General features: G+C 38.8%; 2 protein-coding genes across 2 annotated transcripts; one reads left to right on the forward strand and one right to left on the reverse strand.

The window, feature by feature from the left end:
- Positions 1-909: 909 nt before the first annotated feature.
- LOC135476302 (thymus-specific serine protease-like) lies at positions 910-9,582 on the reverse strand. Its single transcript, XM_064756293.1, has 11 exons — positions 9,448-9,582; positions 7,837-7,985; positions 7,618-7,729; positions 6,073-6,202; positions 5,241-5,364; positions 4,600-4,725; positions 3,903-4,169; positions 2,905-3,052; positions 2,262-2,444; positions 1,648-1,793; positions 910-1,396 (listed from the first exon to the last, which is right to left on the reverse strand). Exons 1-11 carry the CDS (start codon positions 9,515-9,517, stop codon positions 1,319-1,321), a joined length of 1,533 nt encoding a protein of 510 aa, XP_064612363.1. The 5' UTR covers positions 9,518-9,582; the 3' UTR covers positions 910-1,318.
- A 557-nt stretch (positions 9,583-10,139) lies between these two features.
- Positions 10,140-22,219, forward strand: LOC135482252 (AP-1 complex-associated regulatory protein-like). Its single transcript, XM_064762140.1, is given in 10 exon segments — positions 10,140-10,301; positions 12,692-12,740; positions 13,372-13,392; positions 13,793-13,815; positions 16,958-17,036; positions 17,038-17,055; positions 17,665-17,837; positions 18,966-19,048; positions 20,091-20,192; positions 21,256-22,219. Coding segments are annotated over 10 exon segments (807 nt in total). The 5' UTR covers positions 10,140-10,257; the 3' UTR covers positions 21,471-22,219.
- The last annotated feature ends 84 nt before the right edge of the window (positions 22,220-22,303 follow it).

Raw genomic sequence — 22,303 nt, forward strand, 5'->3', positions numbered from 1 at the left:
ATAATCCTTATGGACATGCAAGACCATAAGGTCATTTAACCTAGACTGGTGGGCCGCAGGTATGTTTTTAGCGTACGGATAGCAGAGAAAGACCTTTCACTTGTTGCATTTGTGGCTGGCATAACAAAGATCAGACGAAGTACAATGCAAACCTCGGAGAAAAAGGTCCTCCCACGGTGTGACATATCAGAAAAAAGAGAAATCAGAGACTTCAAATTAACAGGCGAGTCTTCCCGTTCGGCAAATTTTACAGAAAGTGTATCTAACTGAGTACTTAGTCTCTCTCTATCAAAGTCTGATGTGTAGAATGCTGCCACGGCTTCTAGTCGCTGACTGTACTCTTTATTATTGCAGGCATTCAGGAGCAGATCCTGAAGATTTCTATATCGTCGGAACCCCGGCTGATCAAACCTCTCTTGAATGTCCTTAATGATACGATCAAGAACATAAAAGGAATGTTGCCTGTGGACCTCTCGCGGCGTCCGAGGGAAATGCTCTGACCCTTCGCCAACTTTGCATTGTGATGGCGTCTTGCGTTTGTCTTGCGTCAAGTGATTTTGCGTTTTGGAAAATCTTCTCGTAAAACAGGTCAAAATCTCGGTTTTGCCTTTTTTTCTGAAGGGCTTTAACAGTAGCAATTTCTTGACCTACTGCTGACAAATTTGGACTTATACATAAACATATCCTGGTCAGCATCCAAGTTCACTACTGTTTTTAAAGAATACAATTTTAAGTTTTCGCGTTTATTACACCAGTATATAAAGTACGCAGGCCCTACATGATTTTTTAGTTTCTTGAGTATGGACAAACGATGGGGCAAGACCTGTTTTCTTATACCACTTAAGTTATAAATACTCCAACAAGAAGGAGGGTCATCTGTAGAAGACAGTGGTAGGATTTCATCAAAATTCCAGAATGTTGTATTTATATACCACACGCCGAGCGATCCTGGGTATATATACTGATGTTTTTCTTATTGACCCTGACACAGATCAGTTACATGGATGCATGGATATGAGGATTTATTGAGCATGTTTGAAAATATGTAGTGATCATGATGGGAAATGGACAAAACAAACAAGACGAAAGGTTGTCAGGACGATCAATACAAGCTGTTTCATCTGAATTTACATAAAGGAAGTTAATTGAGTAATGTATTCTAGAATCTAGACAATATTTTTCACACGAATATATGAAAACACAAAACATTTGAACCACAAGAAGGCCCACAGCAGCTGTGCTCTATAACAAAATACTTGTAAAAATATTATGGATATAATATATAATTATCAAACAGGTTGACTTTTCATCACGTGATCTACGCTTTCCAGTATAGTGTATTATCCAAGCCACTCTGCGCTTCCTCCAGCCATTTCCCAACAATAGTGTCTATTTCCTGAAATCAAATATCAAAAACTTCATGAAACATTATGCAAGACAGTGAGGCTAAAAGAGTATGGACAAAGTGATATACAGGTATTACTTTAACTGTAGTTTCTCTAGAAAATCCAGTGAGTCCACCAATATAACTACAGCCCTAACACGGGCTTTTTCCTTTTACTGCGTTACACACTGACGGCGTCTAGAGTTAGAGAAGCACCGAAAGCACAAAATGCTGTCTAATTATTTGAGGAATCGGGTGTTTACCATTCGGGCTGCCCGGAGAGCAGCTGCATCTCCAGGACGGTTCGAACCCATATTCTGGCAATGTGACGTGCCGTTGATGAAGACTGCGATCTCTTCGTCTGCGAGGTTCTTCAGAACACTTAATGCATGCCATGGATCTATGGAGCCTATTTGCGAAGATAGAGGGATGGACAGAAAATCATATTGAATGCGCCATCTATAGACTATTTTCTGCATTTATTTATTTATTTTCTTCTTTACCTTTTTGTGATTTTGTGTACAATTTCGTCTTTCTTGCAGTTATTGACTTGTCTTCCATTATAGCTGACGACTGCTACACGACTGTTTAATGTTTCTTTGCATGGTATGTATAGCTAATGTACACGGTACAGCGTGATTATATCACTTCTTCAAACATACACTGCGTGTATAGACTGGCTGGACTTACACAAATTTTTACGTCTTATTTCCCACTGTTTGGAGTTCTACGGTGGCCCCTCGTCCTTTGTTGACAAATACCTGGTTTGTCTGGTCCTCTTTAAATCGCCGTATACACTGATTGCTAAGGACACAACCAATTAGTCTGTTATGCTTCGCACCATGCAGTTTACACTTTAATGTTAATTTTCCCTTACCGTTGACAAATATTATCCGGGATCCACTGGGTCGGTTTGAACCATAGAATTCGTTGGTAAATGTAACTCTCTTGGCGACCTCAGCAGCGGGGATTTCGAAAATCTCCTCACAAATTACCGTGTTACTGTCCAGATCCATGAAGCGAGAAAACGGACAAGTTGTGTTGGTGTCACATGTCTGATCTGAATACCAAAATATGAATAAATAAGAAAATAGTTCTTAAGAAAATTGTATCGCGCTATTTGATTAATGCCGTGCACTCATTTAGTACCCAAAGGATCATTAATGGCCTTGTGGCTTTAAAATAGAGTGACTGTCGTCCGTTTCCATATCTTTGTATATTTTCTATGACTCGAAAGCTCGTTACCATATTCACCAAACTTATACCACATGCTAGACATTGGTCTAGTCATGTAAAAGAAACCTTTTCTTTCACGTTGACCATAGCCTATTATTACAAGGTCGTTGAGCATGTCCACGCATAACCTATCACCTGCATGCAACTGTGCTTATCGCTCATTTAGTGCAAAGGATGTTTTAAACAGTTTTGTGGCTTTAAATTTTAGCGACACTAAGTAATGAATACGTAAGTGATTTAACGGGTAAAATTGAAGAATGTTTGGTTTTGCATTGAGCACTCACAATAGCCGAACTGAGTACAAGTCTGGTACAACCACTGACGGAGACCGACTCCAAACCCAGATCTGTCTACTGTCGTGTTAGACAAACTGGCCAGAAATCCGCTCCAGGAGTTGTCTGCACATTTACGCCCCGACATGCTTAACAGTTTCTGGAATCCCAAAAAGCTTTGATAAATATCTAATGATCTTGGTAATCATTTTCATAACAAAAATTTACGCGGTAATTTAACACGGAAAAGAGAGGCGGGACAGGAGTTCCCATTAAAATTGAGCCTGAAAAGTCAAGGGTTATAACCTCTTGTTTTGGAGTTTTCATTCAACTACTGGCTTGTTCAATGGACAAGCTGAACTCTTCGCAAAACGAAAAGATGAAGGTTCAAAATTTTAAATCGACAAGTATATATATACATTTTTTACGTTTACCTTATACGGGAGAGAGAGAAAGAGAGAGTAAGAAATTGCCGCTTGTCGTGGCCATATCGGGAGGCCACCTCGGCTAAGTCCAGCTATATTATAGAATGTGGAGGTAAAGGAATTCATAATACTTGGCAGTCTGTGTCCCTGTTCTTTGCATGATTAGGGGTGTGCCAGACACCTGCTCTTGTTGAACTTTGTTCAAGTGTTCAAAGAAACTAAAGTCCATAAATGAAGGTGAAAATATATCGTGTCAAAGAAGATTACATCTCAGTGCGTCACTCAGTGCGTTTAGACCTACAACTGAAACCGTTTCACATCACTCAGAGTAAACTATAAAAAGGGGCACGGAACTTCGATTCTTCTGAAATAGTATATTTTGTCACGTGACCTGTCAAAATCTCCGATCTGTGACATGTCAAAATCTCCGATCCAGCTGGTTCAAATTGAAATATGCAAAGCAATCGCACAAATTACTCGTGGTGCATTGTGAATTTCTTCGAACTCTCTTTTCCTGCAGTGTCAGGTTATCAACTGTATTTTTCTTTTAAGTTCTGGACGATAAAAAGCAGAGTCTGAGTATACCTCATTGTATTTCACCAGATTCTGGTAAGGCTTTTGGGATGCCTGTGTCATGTATTTACAGAACGTGGTGATATTCTGGAACTGGACCTGGTTGTTGTACTGAGCAATGCCCATGATGATCCCGGCCAGATTGCCAACAAATGTCACCATGTCGTAATGGGCCGAAATGTCGTTGCAAGAGAGGAAGTCCTGCCTTAACTGATTGAACATGCCATTCTCTATCAGCTGGTCAATGTCTGCAAAAGCTTGCTTCACATTTGCCAAACACTGCAATAAAAAAAGAATGTGACAAACTGGGGTAGTCTACACACACCAAGCAATCAACGGACTACATTATTTCGTCTATACATATATTCATGTCTTCAATTGCATAACCATGAGCGTATTTGTTGTTTTCATGAAATAGATATAAATTATGTGTTTATAGGCTCCAGGACCCATTTGTTCAAAACTGTTTTAAGACGTAACAGATTTAAATTTAAGCCAAGTATTCAAATGTTTATACTTAGCTCAAAAAAATTGTGTAAAAGTAATTTAATTAGAAACTAAATTTGCTGCTGTTATATTTTGACTTTGGACAACTCCAGTGGCTCTTGATCACATGACACCGGTATCAGCTAATACACTCTCGAACAACAGAAGTTCGTCACATATGTTCACTACATTGTTTCTTCGTGCTTTGATGACAAACACCTACCAATTCAGATCCCTGGACGACTGGGTCTTTAAGGCTTGCCGCCACAACATCATTATAACCCTCAAAATTCACTTCGGCTTCCACAGGAGCTGACGACGCCACGGCCCCGTAAACGATGTGCGGGTACTGGAATGACGAAAGCATAGGAATCCCATTCAACAGCACAGTTCAACCTTGATGGCCGTGGGATTTACCAATTGATCAGAGTGTTCATAACTTGTACGGATTTGGTCATTGGTAGACTGTGATTCACAGAACCTCTAGTTAATAGATATTTCGCCCGGCATAACGTAAAACAATCAGCTAAAAATATTTTTATTTATACCTAAAACATACCCATGAACAGCCCAAATGCGAATGTAGTAGTCAAAGTTTGCATTTGTGTATTCAAGCTTACACACATTAGAAATAAGTTTTTATTAGGGTACACATCTGAAATGTTTATACGGGAATATGATGGATATTTTTCAATGAACACAAATAGTCCAACAAACATGACTTCATGGAGCATATAAATGGTTACACGTTGGCGTCTTTGGAAACAGGTCGCAAATAGATGAACAATATCTGGTATTTTATTCAGGTCATTTGTAAGTAAATTCCTTAAAAAATAAACAAGTTTGTAAAAGCGTTGTTGTCACCTTTACTCTAAACCAGGCGGAGAGTGCCCCCGGGTATGACCCACCGAAACATATCCAAGTGTTGGAGGGAGTCAATTGGTAGGTGTTGACAGCGTATTGATAGAACGACGCAAGGTCAGCTAGCCTACAACAGAGACACAAATCCACACATGGCAGAGTTATCATCACAGGGGCTTATACATGACAGTCACAACTGTCGTAAATACCTGTACATATAAGTATAGGGTGTTTTTTAGTTGTGTTGTTTTTAACGAAAGACATTTGCAACGTTCTTACCAATGCGCCGTGCATGAAGAGCGAGCATTTCCAACACCAGTTTTCATGTTACAATATGCCATGATCGTTTCAAAAATAGGCCTCATTTTAATAGTGATAAGTATGTACACACTGATGTCCTTCCAAAAGGTATAATGATTTTTGACGGCTAGATGAATGGTAATTCAGAGATTTGAACCCTCAGTGAAGAATCGAGAAGAAACATTATCACTACAGACAATATATCCCCATATGAAAATCTTTTTGAAAAGTTGTATAGATGTCCGTAATGTGAGATGACTTCATTGCCTCTTTTCTCTGGTCTTCACATGCTTCAATTTTTGAAAACAAGTCCTTTTTAAACAACTGGCTTTTTTCCATGAAGCTTTGGTAATAATGTTACATTATGGGTATAGTAATTGCTATCCGTAGCGTAAAAACTGGAGATTTCATAACATCAGCCGTCTACAAAGACGTTTTATTCAAAACTATACATTCCCGTAAAATTGATTCTACATTGTGTAAGAAATGTATGTCTAGTGACATTTAGTGCTTCTGCATTAGAAACTGTACTTACGCCTGCTGACTGGACAAAAATTTCATATTTCTCAACCGAAGGCCGTCGTCATTTATGCTTGCTCCATAATATCTGTGCTCCACTGCAAACAGCAGAGCGCCATATTTTCTCGCCAGATCCACATGTTCCCCTGTTTACAATTAAGTTATGATATAACTGGTATAATCGTTTACATGAGTTAACGCTTACATGTCATTGAACCTCATTCGTTTATATGCTTTGTACAACAACATTTGGTCCGAATGTTTACATCCAGTGTTCGGCGGAGTATTCTATAATGGTTAAAACCCATACGACTAGAAATACAAATAGTACATTTTTTCGGACCCAAAACATATTGAATATATATTTATTAATTGAATAGATCAAACTTATGGCCTCAGCAAGCGTCTCTTCTTCAGTACCGGAAAATGGTATTGCTTCTGCTTATCGCAAGTTGATTCATCTACAAGGGCGGGGAAAAATCGTGCAACCTCGTTGAATTATCTCCAGAGGCACAGGAACATCCATTCTTGTTCGTTTGAATTATAACATTACCGTAAACAGCAACAAGGCCGTCTTTAGTTCTAACATTTATAAAGGTTACCATTCAGGGCATGTTCATGCAATGGCATAGAATGTCTCATCAACAATATCTACATGAAATTCGATGAAGCCACTTACCTAAAGTGCATGGTATTCAAGTTCGTACGAACTGTACACTTCCCTTGAGCATTCACCTTTATCATTCATTGGTAATCTCTGTCATCATCAAAAAGTGTTGACTGCTTCTCTTTGTATCAACTTATCAACGAAGTTCTTATTATAAATTTTCTTAGTTCTGGTGGTTTGTTTTGAAAGTCGCATTGAAAATGGGTGAAGTGATTACTGGCCTGGAACATCCATTATGGTTGACAACTGGTACACGAATGTCTGTTTCGACGACTAGATTCACGGTAAGCTTCGAAGATTCTGCAGTGAGTATGACACCCTAGTCGGCAAATCTTGACAGACCGTTGATCCAGGACCTCAAACAATCTGTTTCCTAGTTGTTAGAGTTGTTCTTATTCCGCCTATAACCCGGGGCTAGGGGCTGTATAAGCATTCATATTCATTACATCAACATGGTGCTTTTGTGAACAGTTAATGCAATCAAAGTCCAGCTGAGAGGCCGTCTTTGTATTCCACGTGGAAATCACTCATAGACTAAGAAAATGAAATTTGAATTGGATATCATGCATGTCTAGACTATCTACTCTCTTTCCGGCATCAATGGAAAATGCTGACTGGTGGACTGGTGGATCTACATTGGGATGGCCAGCAGGGGTATATCGTGTCGCAACTCAGCCACTGAGTGACGTGATGACAACTGAAGGACCATTTGCCTCGTTTAACTCCATCACGACATGTCCACTTTTGATATAAAATTCAATCATCCTAGTAGAAAGCCGTCCCTATAGGTCCTCGGCCTTACGTGGAGAATCCCATCCATTGTCTAACTGACAAATGGTCGCCCATTTACCAATTACCTTTACCAAAGATTATGGATATGAAGACAACACTCACCCCCAAGGACGTCAAACACAGCTAAACTGCCCTCGCCCCCAATGTAAAGGAACACTGGGCCATTAGTTTTCCAATACTGATCATTCACATAGACCCTCTGTTTGTACATGCCCTGTGAATGATAGGAGTAAACGAAGAGTCAGTCATTCAAAGTTTAAATTTCAAGAACACAAACTATACATGATATGAATAACTCGGTCTTTATAAATGGAGGCCTACCTCTTCGGAAGCGTCAAAGTGGTCCAGTGGCTGAGTTATGAAGATTTCTTTGGCGCCATTGCGTATTTCTGTTAGCTCCAGCTGGTGATGGATCTCCTCACGTCTCTGTCGTTCCACAAGATCTCGAATCCGCCATAAGCTTGGGGACACTGTTGACCGAGAGTGTTACGTACATGATTTATTCAAGCTAGCTTTGAATGTTGTGGAGGGAGAGAGTTATCGTGTGTATATGATTTCGTCAAGCACTCTTTCGCATATGTTATTTGATTTATTTATTTATTTTATTTGATTGGTGTTTTACGCCGTACTCAAGAATATTTCACCTATACGATGGCGGTCAGCATTATGGTGGGAGGAAACCGGGCAGAGCCCAGATATGTTATTTGATATTCATAAATTAGATGAACGGATTTACCGTGTGTCAATAACAGATATGCTGTCGAAGACTCATTCATGAAAAGCCGAAGCAGTCGGTTATGATGAATTATATGTACGCTATGCTGAGTCATGATCAAGAACATTGAATTTTGCATTCGTGTATATTTAATTTCGTATTCACCGTTTTTCTTTTCGAAACTCTTGAGTTAGGCCTGGAGCTGAGCACCTCAACAGTGTCAAGGCATGTTAACTATGCACGCGCATCAATGATAATTATACCTTACATTAGATGCCGACAGGGGTTGCCTGTTATATATAACCATATAGCAGTAGAGGCAAATACATTCTTTCTGAACTATTCTGAGTTTACTTATTTATTTTTATTTAATTGCTTAGCCAATAGCCAAGAATATTTCACTCATGCAATGGCGGTCAGTTTTACGGGTGTAGGAAACCGGAGTGCCGGGAGTAAACCAGTGTCATGCTGGAACAAAGCAACAACCTTTGACAAGTTTAAGTGACGAACTTTCTCATGTGTGATATATATATATATATATATATATATATATATATATATATATATATATATATATATATATATATATATACATGTATATGGTAGAGGACAAAAGTAATCTTCAGCGGACGTTATACAGGTGTACTGCGCGAACAGCCACGCCAATGTCGTCGACGGCTTATTGTCATCAAACCCCAACACAAACAGTGAGAACGAGGGAACGTGTAAATTCGGTCACTGCATGGGCGATTGAAAGGGTAGCACCTTTTCGTACCACCAGACGACGGTTCACGCCCTGTCTTTTACTAAACTATGAAAGTAGGCCTAATACTTGCACAATCTCCTCGCTTTTATTTCGACCATTTTCGCGCCAAATTCAGTGAAGTTTTGTTGGCTGACGATTAGGTGACATCCCGGAAGTACAGATGTCGACTCGTACCGCACAGCTCCAGACGCTGCCTACAATCAAGTAGGCTTTCTATCTATTACAGGCCTACTGTAAAATACAGAGTGCGCCTCCGCGTAAATGGAATATAAAAAAAAAAAACAAAAAAAAAAAAAAACTCATCTAGAGTAACTACGCTCCTGCGTACAGCTGCGATCACTCTTGACACAGTATAGGCCTCTACCTGTTGGTCCAGATCATGTTTCTCCACTCGGCTATGAAGTTATTACTGTGATTTTGGGTTGGAAAGCTTTACTAAGCTTAGGGTTACCTGCATAAATACCAGTAGCTGACATCAACATCACATACAGGGCCACTGGGTACCGCCTACCCCATGCCATGTTGATATGTTAGCGGTGAGAGTTTGACTTGGTCGGGACTTACAGGACGAGCGCCTTAAAAGACGATCTGAAAGTAGCACGTGGTCATTATCACATGACAGCCTATCACGTGTACACTACACGTGCACGCTAGAGGTGTCAGTGGGAATATATTATTTACACATGACTGCTCTCTTCACAGTGTCTCTCTGTCAAAATACCGACTACCTACGTAATATAGGCTATATTTTAGAATTACTTACATATTATGTACATACTCTGGTCTATTTTGAACAGTTTTTACAGATGAAGTATGAGTTGGCAAAGCGTACATGCAATGGTGGCTGTGTGGGTTTGGGGGAACTGTCTGTATACAAATTTATGAATTCTTGGAAATATTATGTTAAATATACAAACATAAAATACACGCCTCTATTTAGAGATAACTAAACTGCACACACATCTAATACTCTAAGCGTCTATCAAATATGACAAGGTACACATAAATGGAATCTGTATATATCTGTCATTGATGTTGACCAGAGTAATCCTGTGCCGAGATAAAACTACTATCCCAGGTGGGCGTGGCAAATTTTCACTCGGGCTTCTCCGGCCACCCTCGGCAGATAAGCCCCGGAAAATATGGCGGATGTAATGTTGCCGATTCGTCACTGTCCTGTCACATTTTCAGCAGCAGATGTATTTTAGGTGTCATATCTGGTTATAAGTGGCAAGTGGGTGGCACGAGGTGCGCTGTTGATATGGGGAATTGTTGGGAAAGATGCTTTGGGCGAATTGATCGCAGGTAAGACATTGACAGTGATAACACACCTGTTGTTGTTGTTGCCGTGTCGTCGGTGTGACATGTGGGAGCGTTGGGGGTTGACAGATGGTCTCATGTCTGTTGTTGAACTGAACGGCTCGTAGATACGAGTTTCTTTGTGCACACGTGTACCCTAGCTGCCAGAAGCATTAAATGTCTCCACTGTTCTTGGGAACTTCCTGACATTAAGTTGAATATTTATTTATTTATTTATTTATTTGATTGGTGTTTTACGCCGTACTCAAGAATATTTCACTTATACGACGGCGGCGGCCAGCATTGGGGTGGGAGGAAACCGAACAGAGCCTGGGGGAAACCCACGACCATCCGCAGGTTGCTAGGAAACCTTCTCACTTACGGCCGGAAGGGAAACCAGCATGAGCTGGACTTGAACTCACAGCGACCGCATTGGTGAGAGGTTTCTGGGTCATTACGCTGCGCTAGTGCGCTAACCGACTGAGCCACGGAGGCCCCAGTTGAATATTTTAGTTCAGACTATGTTAACATTGTGTAATTAGGGGCATGAACTTATCAAATTGGACTAGGCAAATGAAAATAAACAGTCTGCATTTTTCTGCCACATTCACAAGTTTGTTGAATTCTACGTATCATATGGGACAGTGTTTTCATCTGACCAGCCGAGTATAAGTTAGTGGGTTGATACACACCTCTTGTCGTATAAGGTTAGATGGTCCCACATGAAACTTGTTTGAAATCTCTTAATTGCCTTTAACATAGGATGTACATATTGATGGGACCACTTTGGTTAGAGTGTCTGCCTCACAGTCGGCAAAACCACTAAAATCCGAGTTGGGACATAGCAAAGACTTTAAAATGGTACTTCTTGTTGCCTCGCTTGGAGCTCAGCACTGAGAGATTAGAGCAAGGAAAGAGAACTTGTTAGCCAGGTGTCAGTATAATGTGACTGGGTGAAGTGTCATGTCTGGTGTCTTCGGCATGATATATCAGTGACAACAGCACTTTGGCAGCATGGAAGACACAAGAAGACACAGTATATATACATACACCTAATGACTCGTTGTCATTATATGGCTGAAAAATTGTTAAGTATGATGTTAAACCCCAAGCATACACACATACACACTGAACTGATTGCTGGTGGGAATTTATGCACCATGTTTGGGTAAGTTTATCAGTTACTTGCCAAAGACCAGTGGTTTTCTCCGGTCCGCACCCTCTTAAGACTCACTGACATTAGTAATATTTTTACTGTGTTCTCAAACCTTACATGCTTTCAGTTTTTGGGGATTAATTTTTGTGAGTATTCGAACATGTTGAATGTAGAAAGAGTCAACCTTGTAAAGAAGATTTCATTGGGGAATGCAGATTTCCACACCCAAAGTAAATTAGTACAGTGCACTTCATAGGTTAGTAAGCAAGAGATGTTGAAAAATAGAAGAAATATTGGAAATGTGACAAACTGTGCAGTGACTCTGTACCACATTTGAGACCATGTTATTTTTTCAACTTTTTACTTTAAACTTCACATGTAGCCTGACTTGTTCACATCTATAGATACAGTAGTGACAGCATTGTTCTAACGGACCAGACCAGCCCCGATTGCACAGTTGGTAGAAAATCTGCTTCGGGAGCAGTAGTTCCAGGGTCAATCCGGGGTCGAGTCACACCTAAGACCTTGAAAGAGGAAGTTGTAACTTCCTCGCTTGACATTCAGCATGAAGGGGATAGTGCAATGACTGGTTGACATGTATCAGTATAATGGATCAGGTGGGTCGGCTTACTTGCCTTCGGTAAGGCGTCTCAGTTAAGCAGCACTAGATAAAAGAGCGGTGGAAATCTGCTCTGCAACAAGGAGGCAGATTACATGCACTCTAAGGATTCCTTCGTTGTCCTATGACTGAAAAATTGTTAAGTACGACATTAAACCCCAAGCACCCGCTCACTGACCATTAACTAAGTGACCATTATTTCGTAAGTCATGCGGGAAACCTTCACATGCTTTCCACGGCTGTGTGATTTTGGTGTCGAACTATGATAAGCAACAATATTCAACTGTAGACCCCTCCACCTCTTCCAATTAAGGTGACTGTTACATGGCATTACCTTTGACTCCACGCTTTGGTCACAGCTGTGCACAACAACTGGCTCTGTTAAGGCTCACATGATGGTATCAGTCAAGTTAATTTGCAGAAATGTGTTAATGGCAAAGTTGGGAAGGCTCACACCAAAGTCACCTGGTTGATTGTGTGTACCAGACAAAGTTGTCTCCCCTGAGTCTTATCTGATTCTCTGGTATATGCGTATTTTATAACTGTTAGTCAATCCATAAATTATTGAAATTGTTTAAATTCTTTTGTAAAATTGAACAGGCTTAAATTTTCTCCTTTCAGAAAATATCTGCGAACAAGGTACAGTGTGGAAAGAGATTTTTCTATTGAGGTAAGATAAAAGATTGAATTCAGCGATCAAAGTTAGTACATATATTCAGATGACATTCTGGCAGCATGGAGATTGGTCATAGCACTCAGGCACTATTGACATAATACAGGCAGTAGTTAATTGGCTGCTACCATGTTAATATGCTAACGAAGTCATGTTACATACTCCATTCATTTTCTTCATAGATAATGAGTGTGAGCATACATCACAGCAAATGTTAAACATTGTAATGTCATGAAGTTTTTTTAGAAAGTGCTTATGTTTAGTTTCCAGCTGAATCAACAGATATATATATACCTACATAAAGAGAAGAAAATAAGATTCTTACTTATTCAACATTGTGTTTCAAGCATTTTTGTTCAGTTGTATGCCCCTGGTTAGTCACATGGCATGCAGTTATTCCTGATGCTTGAACTTGCCCTTTGAGTAAGCAAGATAGAAATGAAGTTCAGATGAACTGCTTGGATTTCAAAATCACATACAGCCAGTAATAAATTCAAATTTGCCTGTAATAGGTCAGGCTAAAGGGAAACTTTATACCGTGAATCCAGTAGATATGTAAAACCGTGATCCTCATGACATATGTATATATACATGTTTTTATGCATGTACTTTTTCTGTCCATTTTCAGTTTGAAAATTTGATGGATGATGTAAGTACCTTAACTTATGAAACCATGTTAAGTTTCTTTGGATATTTCTACTCTGTAGAAAAGTGTATGTTACCTACTCTTTATAGACGTAATGTAGATATTCAAACGATGTGAACATGTAGTTAGTGATAAGTTACAGTTGGAAATAATGTACATGTACATGGATATAACTGTCCAGTGTTTCTAGCAGAAACTTTTTCTGAAGTATGTCTTACATGTATATGTCAGGTGTAGTATGGGCTTGGCATGTGCCAAAGACACTGCAAGTAATGTGTTTCAGAGGTTTTGTTGCTGTGGATAAAAGTGTCAATATGTCAGTTGCGGTACTCATAATCTACCTGTAATATCCAGTAAATGAATTCAAACAGTTTAGCAATAAACTGACTTCTTTTTGTTTCAGGACCCTCAGGATGATATGCAGAAGTAAGTGTTTGTCTCTTTCTGTGTACCTTAAATTACAATTGTATGGTGACTGTTTATTTGAAAATGTTAAACTGCATTGGTCCTGAACAGTTATTCATTAAGATGTTTGATAATAGGAGATCAGGAATAAAGTCCAGAAGAGGCTTGGCAAAACTTGGATAGGCCAAATACTAGTCAACCTAGAATCAGTATACTGTTACTGGGGTGTTGTCACTCCTTTATGTCATTAGTTAAATAACATGCCATACATAAATATAGAAAAACAGGATAATTTGTGATATGTGGAGATGAATGATTTAAATCCTCGTGTAGACTTTTGAGGAGACCACATGCTATAGGTTGTAAGCCATTCATAGACGTTGACCTCCACTACCGTTAAACGATAGTTAAGAGATTCAAAATATTGAATACGGAGTTTAAAAAACGCAAAAGTACATTATAAGCTAGAGAAAAACTGTATTTCAGCAAAACTTAATTTTGAAGAAGACACTTTTTGTGAATTGAGTGGAGGGCAGGAAGTCTGTGTCAGTAATGTCCTAAAGTTTGCACCACGCATTCCCGGCCACATGACATTCACCCCATCATAATCTCTGCTGCCGGTTGCACGTCACCTACTGCTTTCTTCTGTGTGATGTGGGGGTTGTCACCCAGTAGAAAGGTATATGGGAGCCCAAACCCATGTATTAATTTCAGCATCTGATTACATGTATTACATATATGCCCAATCCGTGTACAGATAGAGGGCTCTAACATTTTACAAGGTGAATGTTTTCTTCATTTTAAAAGTATCTGGTTTTATCCCATTTGAAGGAAAAATTTTGTAAGAGAATTGTCATGTATATGTACTGTTATGAAATAATGTTAATTAAAATATTAATCGTTGCATTACATTTGATATTCTTTGTTTATGTTTTTACGTCGCTCATATAAATAGTTCACTGGATAGAACCTGGATCTCATTGCTCCAGAGCGGAAACTCTACCGACTGAGCTAGCCGGGTTGCTAATAATTCATAAGTGTAATGTGGTGGGACATAGAAATATCACTATAGCATAGTCTTTTTATGCTATAGGGCCAAAATTAAAATATTGGTAGTCCTATGTGTTAGATGTTACGCAACCGAAGTTTACTAGGTCATGAGGTTTCACTTCACTCTGTCAAAAGTATCAGCTGGACAGGATTTTGGTTTCATTTTCACCCCCCCATCCCCCCGAAACTGCTAGCACGAACTGCTGACTTAAATTGTAAAAAAATGCTTAACTAATGTTTACTTGTTAGTTTTATTGTAAAGATTTAAGAATATTGATTTTGAGAATTGCCAAATATTGGGTGACATAATTAAGTACTGCATTCTGAATGTTGAGGAAGTTTAATTGTAGTCAGTTATTTTGAACAAGAATTCAATGATTGTTCTTCCCTTCTGTAAAAAAAAAAAGATCTACCCACCCTTTTTTGTTATAAAGGGCTTCTAACATCAAGCAAACAATATTTTAATTTTGGCTTAGAGTAGTTAGATATTTAAGAAAAAGTGAACATGGCACTGTAGCAGGGCAGTTAGATCTGAAAAAAAAAAACCACCTTGAAAAAAAGCCCAATAATTCTAATAGGGTAGTTAAGATTTTGACCTCTATGAACCCTTGTTAACCTGAACACTATACAGTGTTCATTTCCATGTAATCATTCTGGGCATTGAGCCAAGTACTGGCATTGTGTCAAACTTTGTGATCTCCGTTGTTTACTCTCCATTGTGTACATACTTCCTTCATTTTGCACCTGAGCTCCCACTTCCATTAGTACCTTTATAATACTTCATCTTTGTGTTAAAATCTGTTCATGGATTTGAAAGTGTAAATACACTAAATCCTCAACAATTAGAGAAGTGCTATTTGATCTGGACACATTGTTTTATAATTTCTGTGAAGTTCATGTGTATCCATACCTGAACCATAAAAGTTTCATGAATAATGTTTTCAAATTGAATCTAAAGCTTTACTGGTCACAGTTGTTGGGGATTTAGAGTATTATGTTTTTAAATATTTTTGTTTATATGGAAGTATTGCAGAATTTATGACTTACTCTATTCCACTTTTGACTTATTTAGTATTATATATCACCCAACAGAAACAAAATGTCTATATATAACAAACATATATTTCAAAATACAGAATGATGATAGTTTGTGAGTATTAACTAAAGTGATTTGGAAACTCTTTAAATTGTGACTTTACAGAGGCTGTTTAGATCTGAATGGCCCGTTCACTGTGTCTTCCTATCTGAAGATGGTATGTCTGACAGATGATTACTGGGTGTTGTTCTGTCTGACACTGGCGCAGTTCATATTCCCTCTGCACTCACTGATGTTTTTCTGTTAGTAAATCTGTGTATCCTGAAACTGTTTCCCGGGATTGAACATAAATAATAATAAGATGCTGTGGGCACATTCGTATACAAACTGTGAATACTCTTTCCCACTGTGAATACTCATTCCCACTGTGAATACTCATTCCCACTGTGAATACTCATCCCCACTGTGAGTACTCATTCCCACTGACAGCTACAATACACCTGATCTGATGAAGTACATCATAAATGAACCAGTACATGTATAATCCTGAATTGTTACAAGGGTAACAATGTTCATTGATGTGGAACAAATAAGGAATGATTTATTCTTTATAGGCTTATTGTAACCAGTTTAAATGCATATTGACTTTACTTGTATGTGAATTTACTCTACACGTAAACATTTTCCCAAGATAACAGAAAATTCCATGTCACTAATTTGGTTCTAATGTCAGTAAAGTGATCTGAAACTCGACTGAAACATGAGATTACACTGGGGAGAACAGACAAGAATACTGATGTCAACTGTCTGTTGCTTACAGACTTTATGATGTCATGTATCAAATTAATATGGCATTTTCAGTGATTATGCATCCTCTTTGCAAGACATTTATGAAGGTGTATACCAAGGCAAGATTCATTTTTGTATTAATTAATGTCATTTGTTGTTGGACACAATATCTGTGTGAATACATTCCCAGAAACTGTTTCAGGATGTCTTGTCACTTCTTTTATAATGACTGTTGTTACCTATGTTGCTCAGTTTTTATTTTGCTTCTTTATCTTTTGTAATTGTCAGACCTTTGACTGATCGTGAGAAACAGTTACTGACCGCCAAAAAATATGATGCTATCGTGCATGAGCAAAAACGTTTAGATGATGGAAATTGAGTCCAAGGTATTGTAACCCTTCTTAAGTGTTGTAAAAGTGAAATGTCCCTGTGTATTATGTATTATGAGCATGCTCAAGACTTCTCATCACGTTTCTCAACACAATTCAAATGTGTTTCTGATAGTAGAAGTCTTCTTGTTGACATTGCTGTTTATAGTATTGTGGGTAGATTATTATTGTAGTGAGTAACAAAGTAAAATGGATATATGGCACATTTCTCCCACATCCGAGTTATTAAATAGACATCAATATATGGATATTTATTTAAAGTACATGTTCAAATACTTACATAAATCAAGTGTATACATGTGTAAAGTTACCAGTAAGTCATTCATATTTTTTCAATTTCAATCCATTCTTTCAGCTTGCTGTAATATTGTAATAAATCCCAATGAAATAGTAGGGTGGCAAACTTCTTTAAATAATCTGTAGCATTTATAGATAATTATTTAATATCAATACGATTACAAAAATGTTACCCAGCTGTGTACTTTTGTACATTTATTAAATATACCACCAAGTTCACATAATCCATGTGTTGGGTTACTTGAGTAGTTGTCTCTTTGCTACATGGTTGAGTAGTGAGAGCTGTTGCCTTGTGATTGTGATTGACAGCTTGCTAGACAGGAGGAGGAGTTACGGCTGGAGGAAGAAGCATATTACGAGGCTAAGCGTGAAGCTTCTCGCCTTGCTCGCCTCCAGCGCGCTAAGGAGCAGGCTGCCCGTTCCAAGCTAGGTGTGGGGGCAAGCCAAGGGTGGCCAGAAGGTCGAGACAGTGACTGGGAAATGTAAGTTCTAACCTTTGTTCGTGTCACTAATTGATACGACCAGCAGCAGGACTATTAAGCGCATGCATAATTAGAGGGAGGTCAATACAGGCCCTTCTGGGAAATCACAGAGACTTTGGGGAAATTTTGTTTTATTACAAATACACTCCCATGTTTCTCAATGGGATTAGATATGGTACCAAAGATTAATAAAGTGCTGTTATTGATGTTCATGGCAATTTTTTCTGAAAATAGGAGATGGGTTAAAATTCTGCTGAACTGAAGGGCAAACTTTGTTATCACAGATATGAATTTCTATTTACAGCATGAAGATTTTTATTAAAAAAAGATCCTTGACTGTGATGTATGTAAATACTGTATTGCGTCTTTCAAACAATCCATAATATTTTTTTGCTCGCCTGTACAAAGTAATAAGAGATATTGTGTGAGGGGGGTTCAGATGCTGTCCGTGGCAGTGTCAGTGTCCAGTTTAGTTGAAACTTTGCGCCAATCATAGGGTTGCAATTGCCACCCATAGTACTCAGATAGCTAATTGTTGGTAGTGATTAGCATATCAGAGACCAGGGAAGTTTTTTTACTTCATAGCTCAACATTTCATCAGCCATTCACAGGGTTGCAGTTACCATCCATAGTACACGGATTGCCAAATGCAGTTCGCGATTTGCAGATCAAAGACCTCTGCAGTAAATTTGTGCACAAACTCCCCTCAATGTCTTTCACTGCTGCAATGATTGACAACTCTATAAACATACAATATCACTGCTCTGCACGCCTTATGCATACAATTAACATAGTTGTGACAGTATAATAATTTCAATTTTATCGTTTTTTCGTTTTCAGTCGTTTTATTTTATTTTGGTTTAGAGGTCAGTATTTGAACGTATCACATGGCTTGAACATTATGCAGTTACCAACTGTTCAATCAGGCTATTTCTCAGTATTTTCTGACTGTCTTGTTACTTGTTACTGTGAAGTTGAGTACACATATAATGCACATTCCAATCACATTCCAACTAATATTGCTAATGGATAATGTTTAAACTACTTTGAATAATAAGTTCTGTATGTTAGTTTAATGTAATTCATTGAATGAGGTGTTTTGATGTAAATATAACCTTTTCTTTTTAGTGCTGGAGGAGAGGATGACTTTGAAATGTTTCTTGCCAGTGTGAAAGCGCGTTCTATATCAACACGAGCAAAACAGCGCCGTGGTGAGTGATATTTTTTATTCTCAAAATACTTTCTTGCCTTTGAGTTTCTGGGCCTTTATTTGTTTATTTATTTGATTGGAGTTTTACGCCACTCTCTATATGATGGTGACCAGCATTATGGTGTGAGGAAACTGTCTAGGCCCTTTAAGATGCATCCAAAATTGCGTAGATTAGAATAGGATTTTGTTATATAACATAATTTTCACAGTGGGAAATGACATTGATGAGTTTGGATCCCGAAGAAACACCAGACCTTCACATGAAAACAATGAATGTTATCTCTGAATTATACAAATCTACAGGGATGTAATGTCACTTTAGGGGAGATGTACAGAAATATAATGATGACATTTGGATTCAATTTTGTTCAATGTGACCTCAACGGAAATGAGTATTAAAGCAACTAAACAGTGTCAGCAACAGCTTGACAACATTTATTCTGCTTGTGCTACTGTATTTGTGTCCAGTTATTGATTAGCTTGTTTGTCTACATTGAGAATGGAATGTGTTGTTGACCAAGGTGTAAATGTCCAGTGATACTCACAGCTGTAAAGGTCACCAGCCAATTCACACCTGTTGGCCTACCTGAGCTGAATGGACTAGTCAGAGTGTATTCTGCATGTGTTATTGTCTGACAGCTTTATGTGGTTGTGTACCTAATTGGAATGGCTCCTGTTTGGTCTCCAAATCTATTGGGAGATGGCCTCTTTTGTGTAAGCTGTGGGTTTGCCGTTGATTGACAATTTCTGGCTTCTAGAACATTTGTTCATTTTAACATAGGTTAATATTAACTGTCATAACCGAAACTGATCTGTGTGCATGTATGTATTGTGTGTTGTACCAGTGGTTCACGTGGGCTTTAATGTGATTTTTTGCGTTCAGTCATGGTATTAGTGGGTATAGAGTAAGGGCAGTGTTTGTTCAGTGTTGTGCATTGCTGATGATGGAGGTTGTGATGGTATGTGACCCCATTCCCCTGTGTACTAGATGCCCTCAGGGTGACCAATGTATAACCCAAGTATGTGACTGTTCTGTTATACAGGGTCAGGGGACGGGCAGAGTACCAGCAGTAGTACCACCCAGACGAAGGATCGCTCCCACACTGAGGCCTCTTCCATAGACCTGGAGTGGGAACATGAAGCAGGTACCATTGCTAGAGCTACACCCCTAGCACACTTCGGACTGCAGTACAATGTATTATGCTGTAACGTCTTACTTTTATAGGGGAGTTGTAAACAGTATGTACATGCATACCTAGAATATGTCAGGGTCTTATATGTGGGTAATGAAGGATAATGTTTTTCAGAGCAGATGAAGGAAATTTTGGTATTAGCTCTACTTACCTCTACATTTTGTGAATACAGTGGTAGCTATACAGTGTTCTATTTGATTTCCTTGGACTTGTGCCAGAGTTTCACCAACTTGTACCTCACTTATCTTGTGTCTTTTGCTAAAGTACAGACCTGCTCAAATATGCACGCTACAATTTCATCAACCTCAAATTTATTCCTAAGCAGCCTGGTCGTGTCGATATTGGTAATATCTAGGTCAGCTGCAATGACCTAAGCTTGCTGTTGATTGGTCTCAAAAGGCATGACCTATGGGGAGAGAGGAAGAGGGAATGGCAGCATGAAATATGCTGTTTTTGCTACATTTTCTTCATTTTTTTTGAATAACATCTTTGTCTTTGTGTTTCTTATGTTACCCCATACGCCAGAACCTTGTTTCATACCTCATCAATTCAAGGGGTTTAGGGAAACAAGGTTCAGTGGTATCGGATATTCAACAGTTGCTCAGTTGGTTAGTACCCTAGCGCAGGGTAATGACCAAGAAGTCTCTTACCAGTGGGGTCGTTGTGAGTTCAAGCCCAGCTCATGCTGGTTTCCTCTCTGGCCATATGTGGAAAGATCTATCAGCAACCTGCGGATGGTTGAGGGTTTCCCCCAGGCTCTGCCCGGTTTCCTCCCACCATAATGCCAGCCGCCGTCATAAAAGTGAAATATTCTAGAGTATGACATAAAAAATGAATCAAATAAATATATAAATTAATCACAAATGGGTTTTCCTTACTAACACTGGACATACTGATGTGTTCTAACTACATGTATATGACAACACCACACATGTTTTAGCTCTCAGATATTATGCAATTAAGAATGTTCATGACAATTTATGTTTTTTATGTGTTACTGTGTCTTCTTTGATAGGCATGGTTCCTCAGCAGAAGCGGCGGTCAGGCACAGAGGAGAACCTATCAGCCTTGGTCAACAAGGCCTACAGTGAAAGCCCAAATAATTCCAATGACTTAGAATGGGACAATGACTTTGTGAGTTCTGAGACAATAGAAACTGAGCAGCTTCTTGCCAAGTCAGTTGACAAACTCCAGAAAGCTGGGAACAAATTACATGTGTCTCAGCGGTGACCCTAAAGTTGTGAATGTCATCAGTGGTCGAAGAACATACTCATTCCATGCTGGCAATCTCAAATGGTGGACCAATACAAAATATTTACCATGTAAAAATTGACATAACTCTATATTTATCTTGTACAAACATTTGTGAAGTGTTTGCATACATTGTTTAGGGAATCAGCGGAAACTGCTTTTGTAGGTAAACATTCTTTTAATTTATTTTACAATTCGTTACTCTGTATAGCCATTTGCTGGTGTGCTGATGCAGCATTGTCATCATTAAATGTGCTGAAAACAGTATATCACCTGTGTAGCATTTACCCAGATGATAAAGAGTACTAGTAATGTCTGAAGCTGTCTTTTATGTGATCAGATTATGTCTTTGTCCCTGTCCAAGAAGTAATTTCTCTGCCATATGGCGAAGATGTTCTAGCTAACCTTTGGCAGAAAATTATAAACATGTATCTGTCAGGTGCAGTCTGAGAGGAGTTTAAGCTAAAGCAGTTAAGACAGTGTGATAAGTGTCACTGGGTCACATGTTCCCTTTTCCTCTAGCTCTGCCCAGTTTCCCGCCATCCTAAGGCTGGCTGCAATGTCATAGGTGAACAATTCTTGAATATGACGTAAAACACCATCAAATAAATAAATGACATTCCCTTTCAAAACACAGCCAGGGTCTTATTCATTAACATTTAATGAAGATGCTTGGGTTGTATTGTGCTGTATAAAGTTGAACGCCAGTCAAATAAAACAAATGCAGCGCTGTCTTACGTTGTCAAGACTTGGGTTATGGTTGGGCGTAACGTCTAAACCGAAATTGGTTTAGACCATTAATACATTAATCC

The sequence above is a fragment of the Liolophura sinensis genome, chromosome 1 (assembly GCF_032854445.1).
Source record: "Liolophura sinensis isolate JHLJ2023 chromosome 1, CUHK_Ljap_v2, whole genome shotgun sequence".
NCBI lineage: Eukaryota > Metazoa > Mollusca > Polyplacophora > Chitonida > Chitonidae > Liolophura > Liolophura sinensis.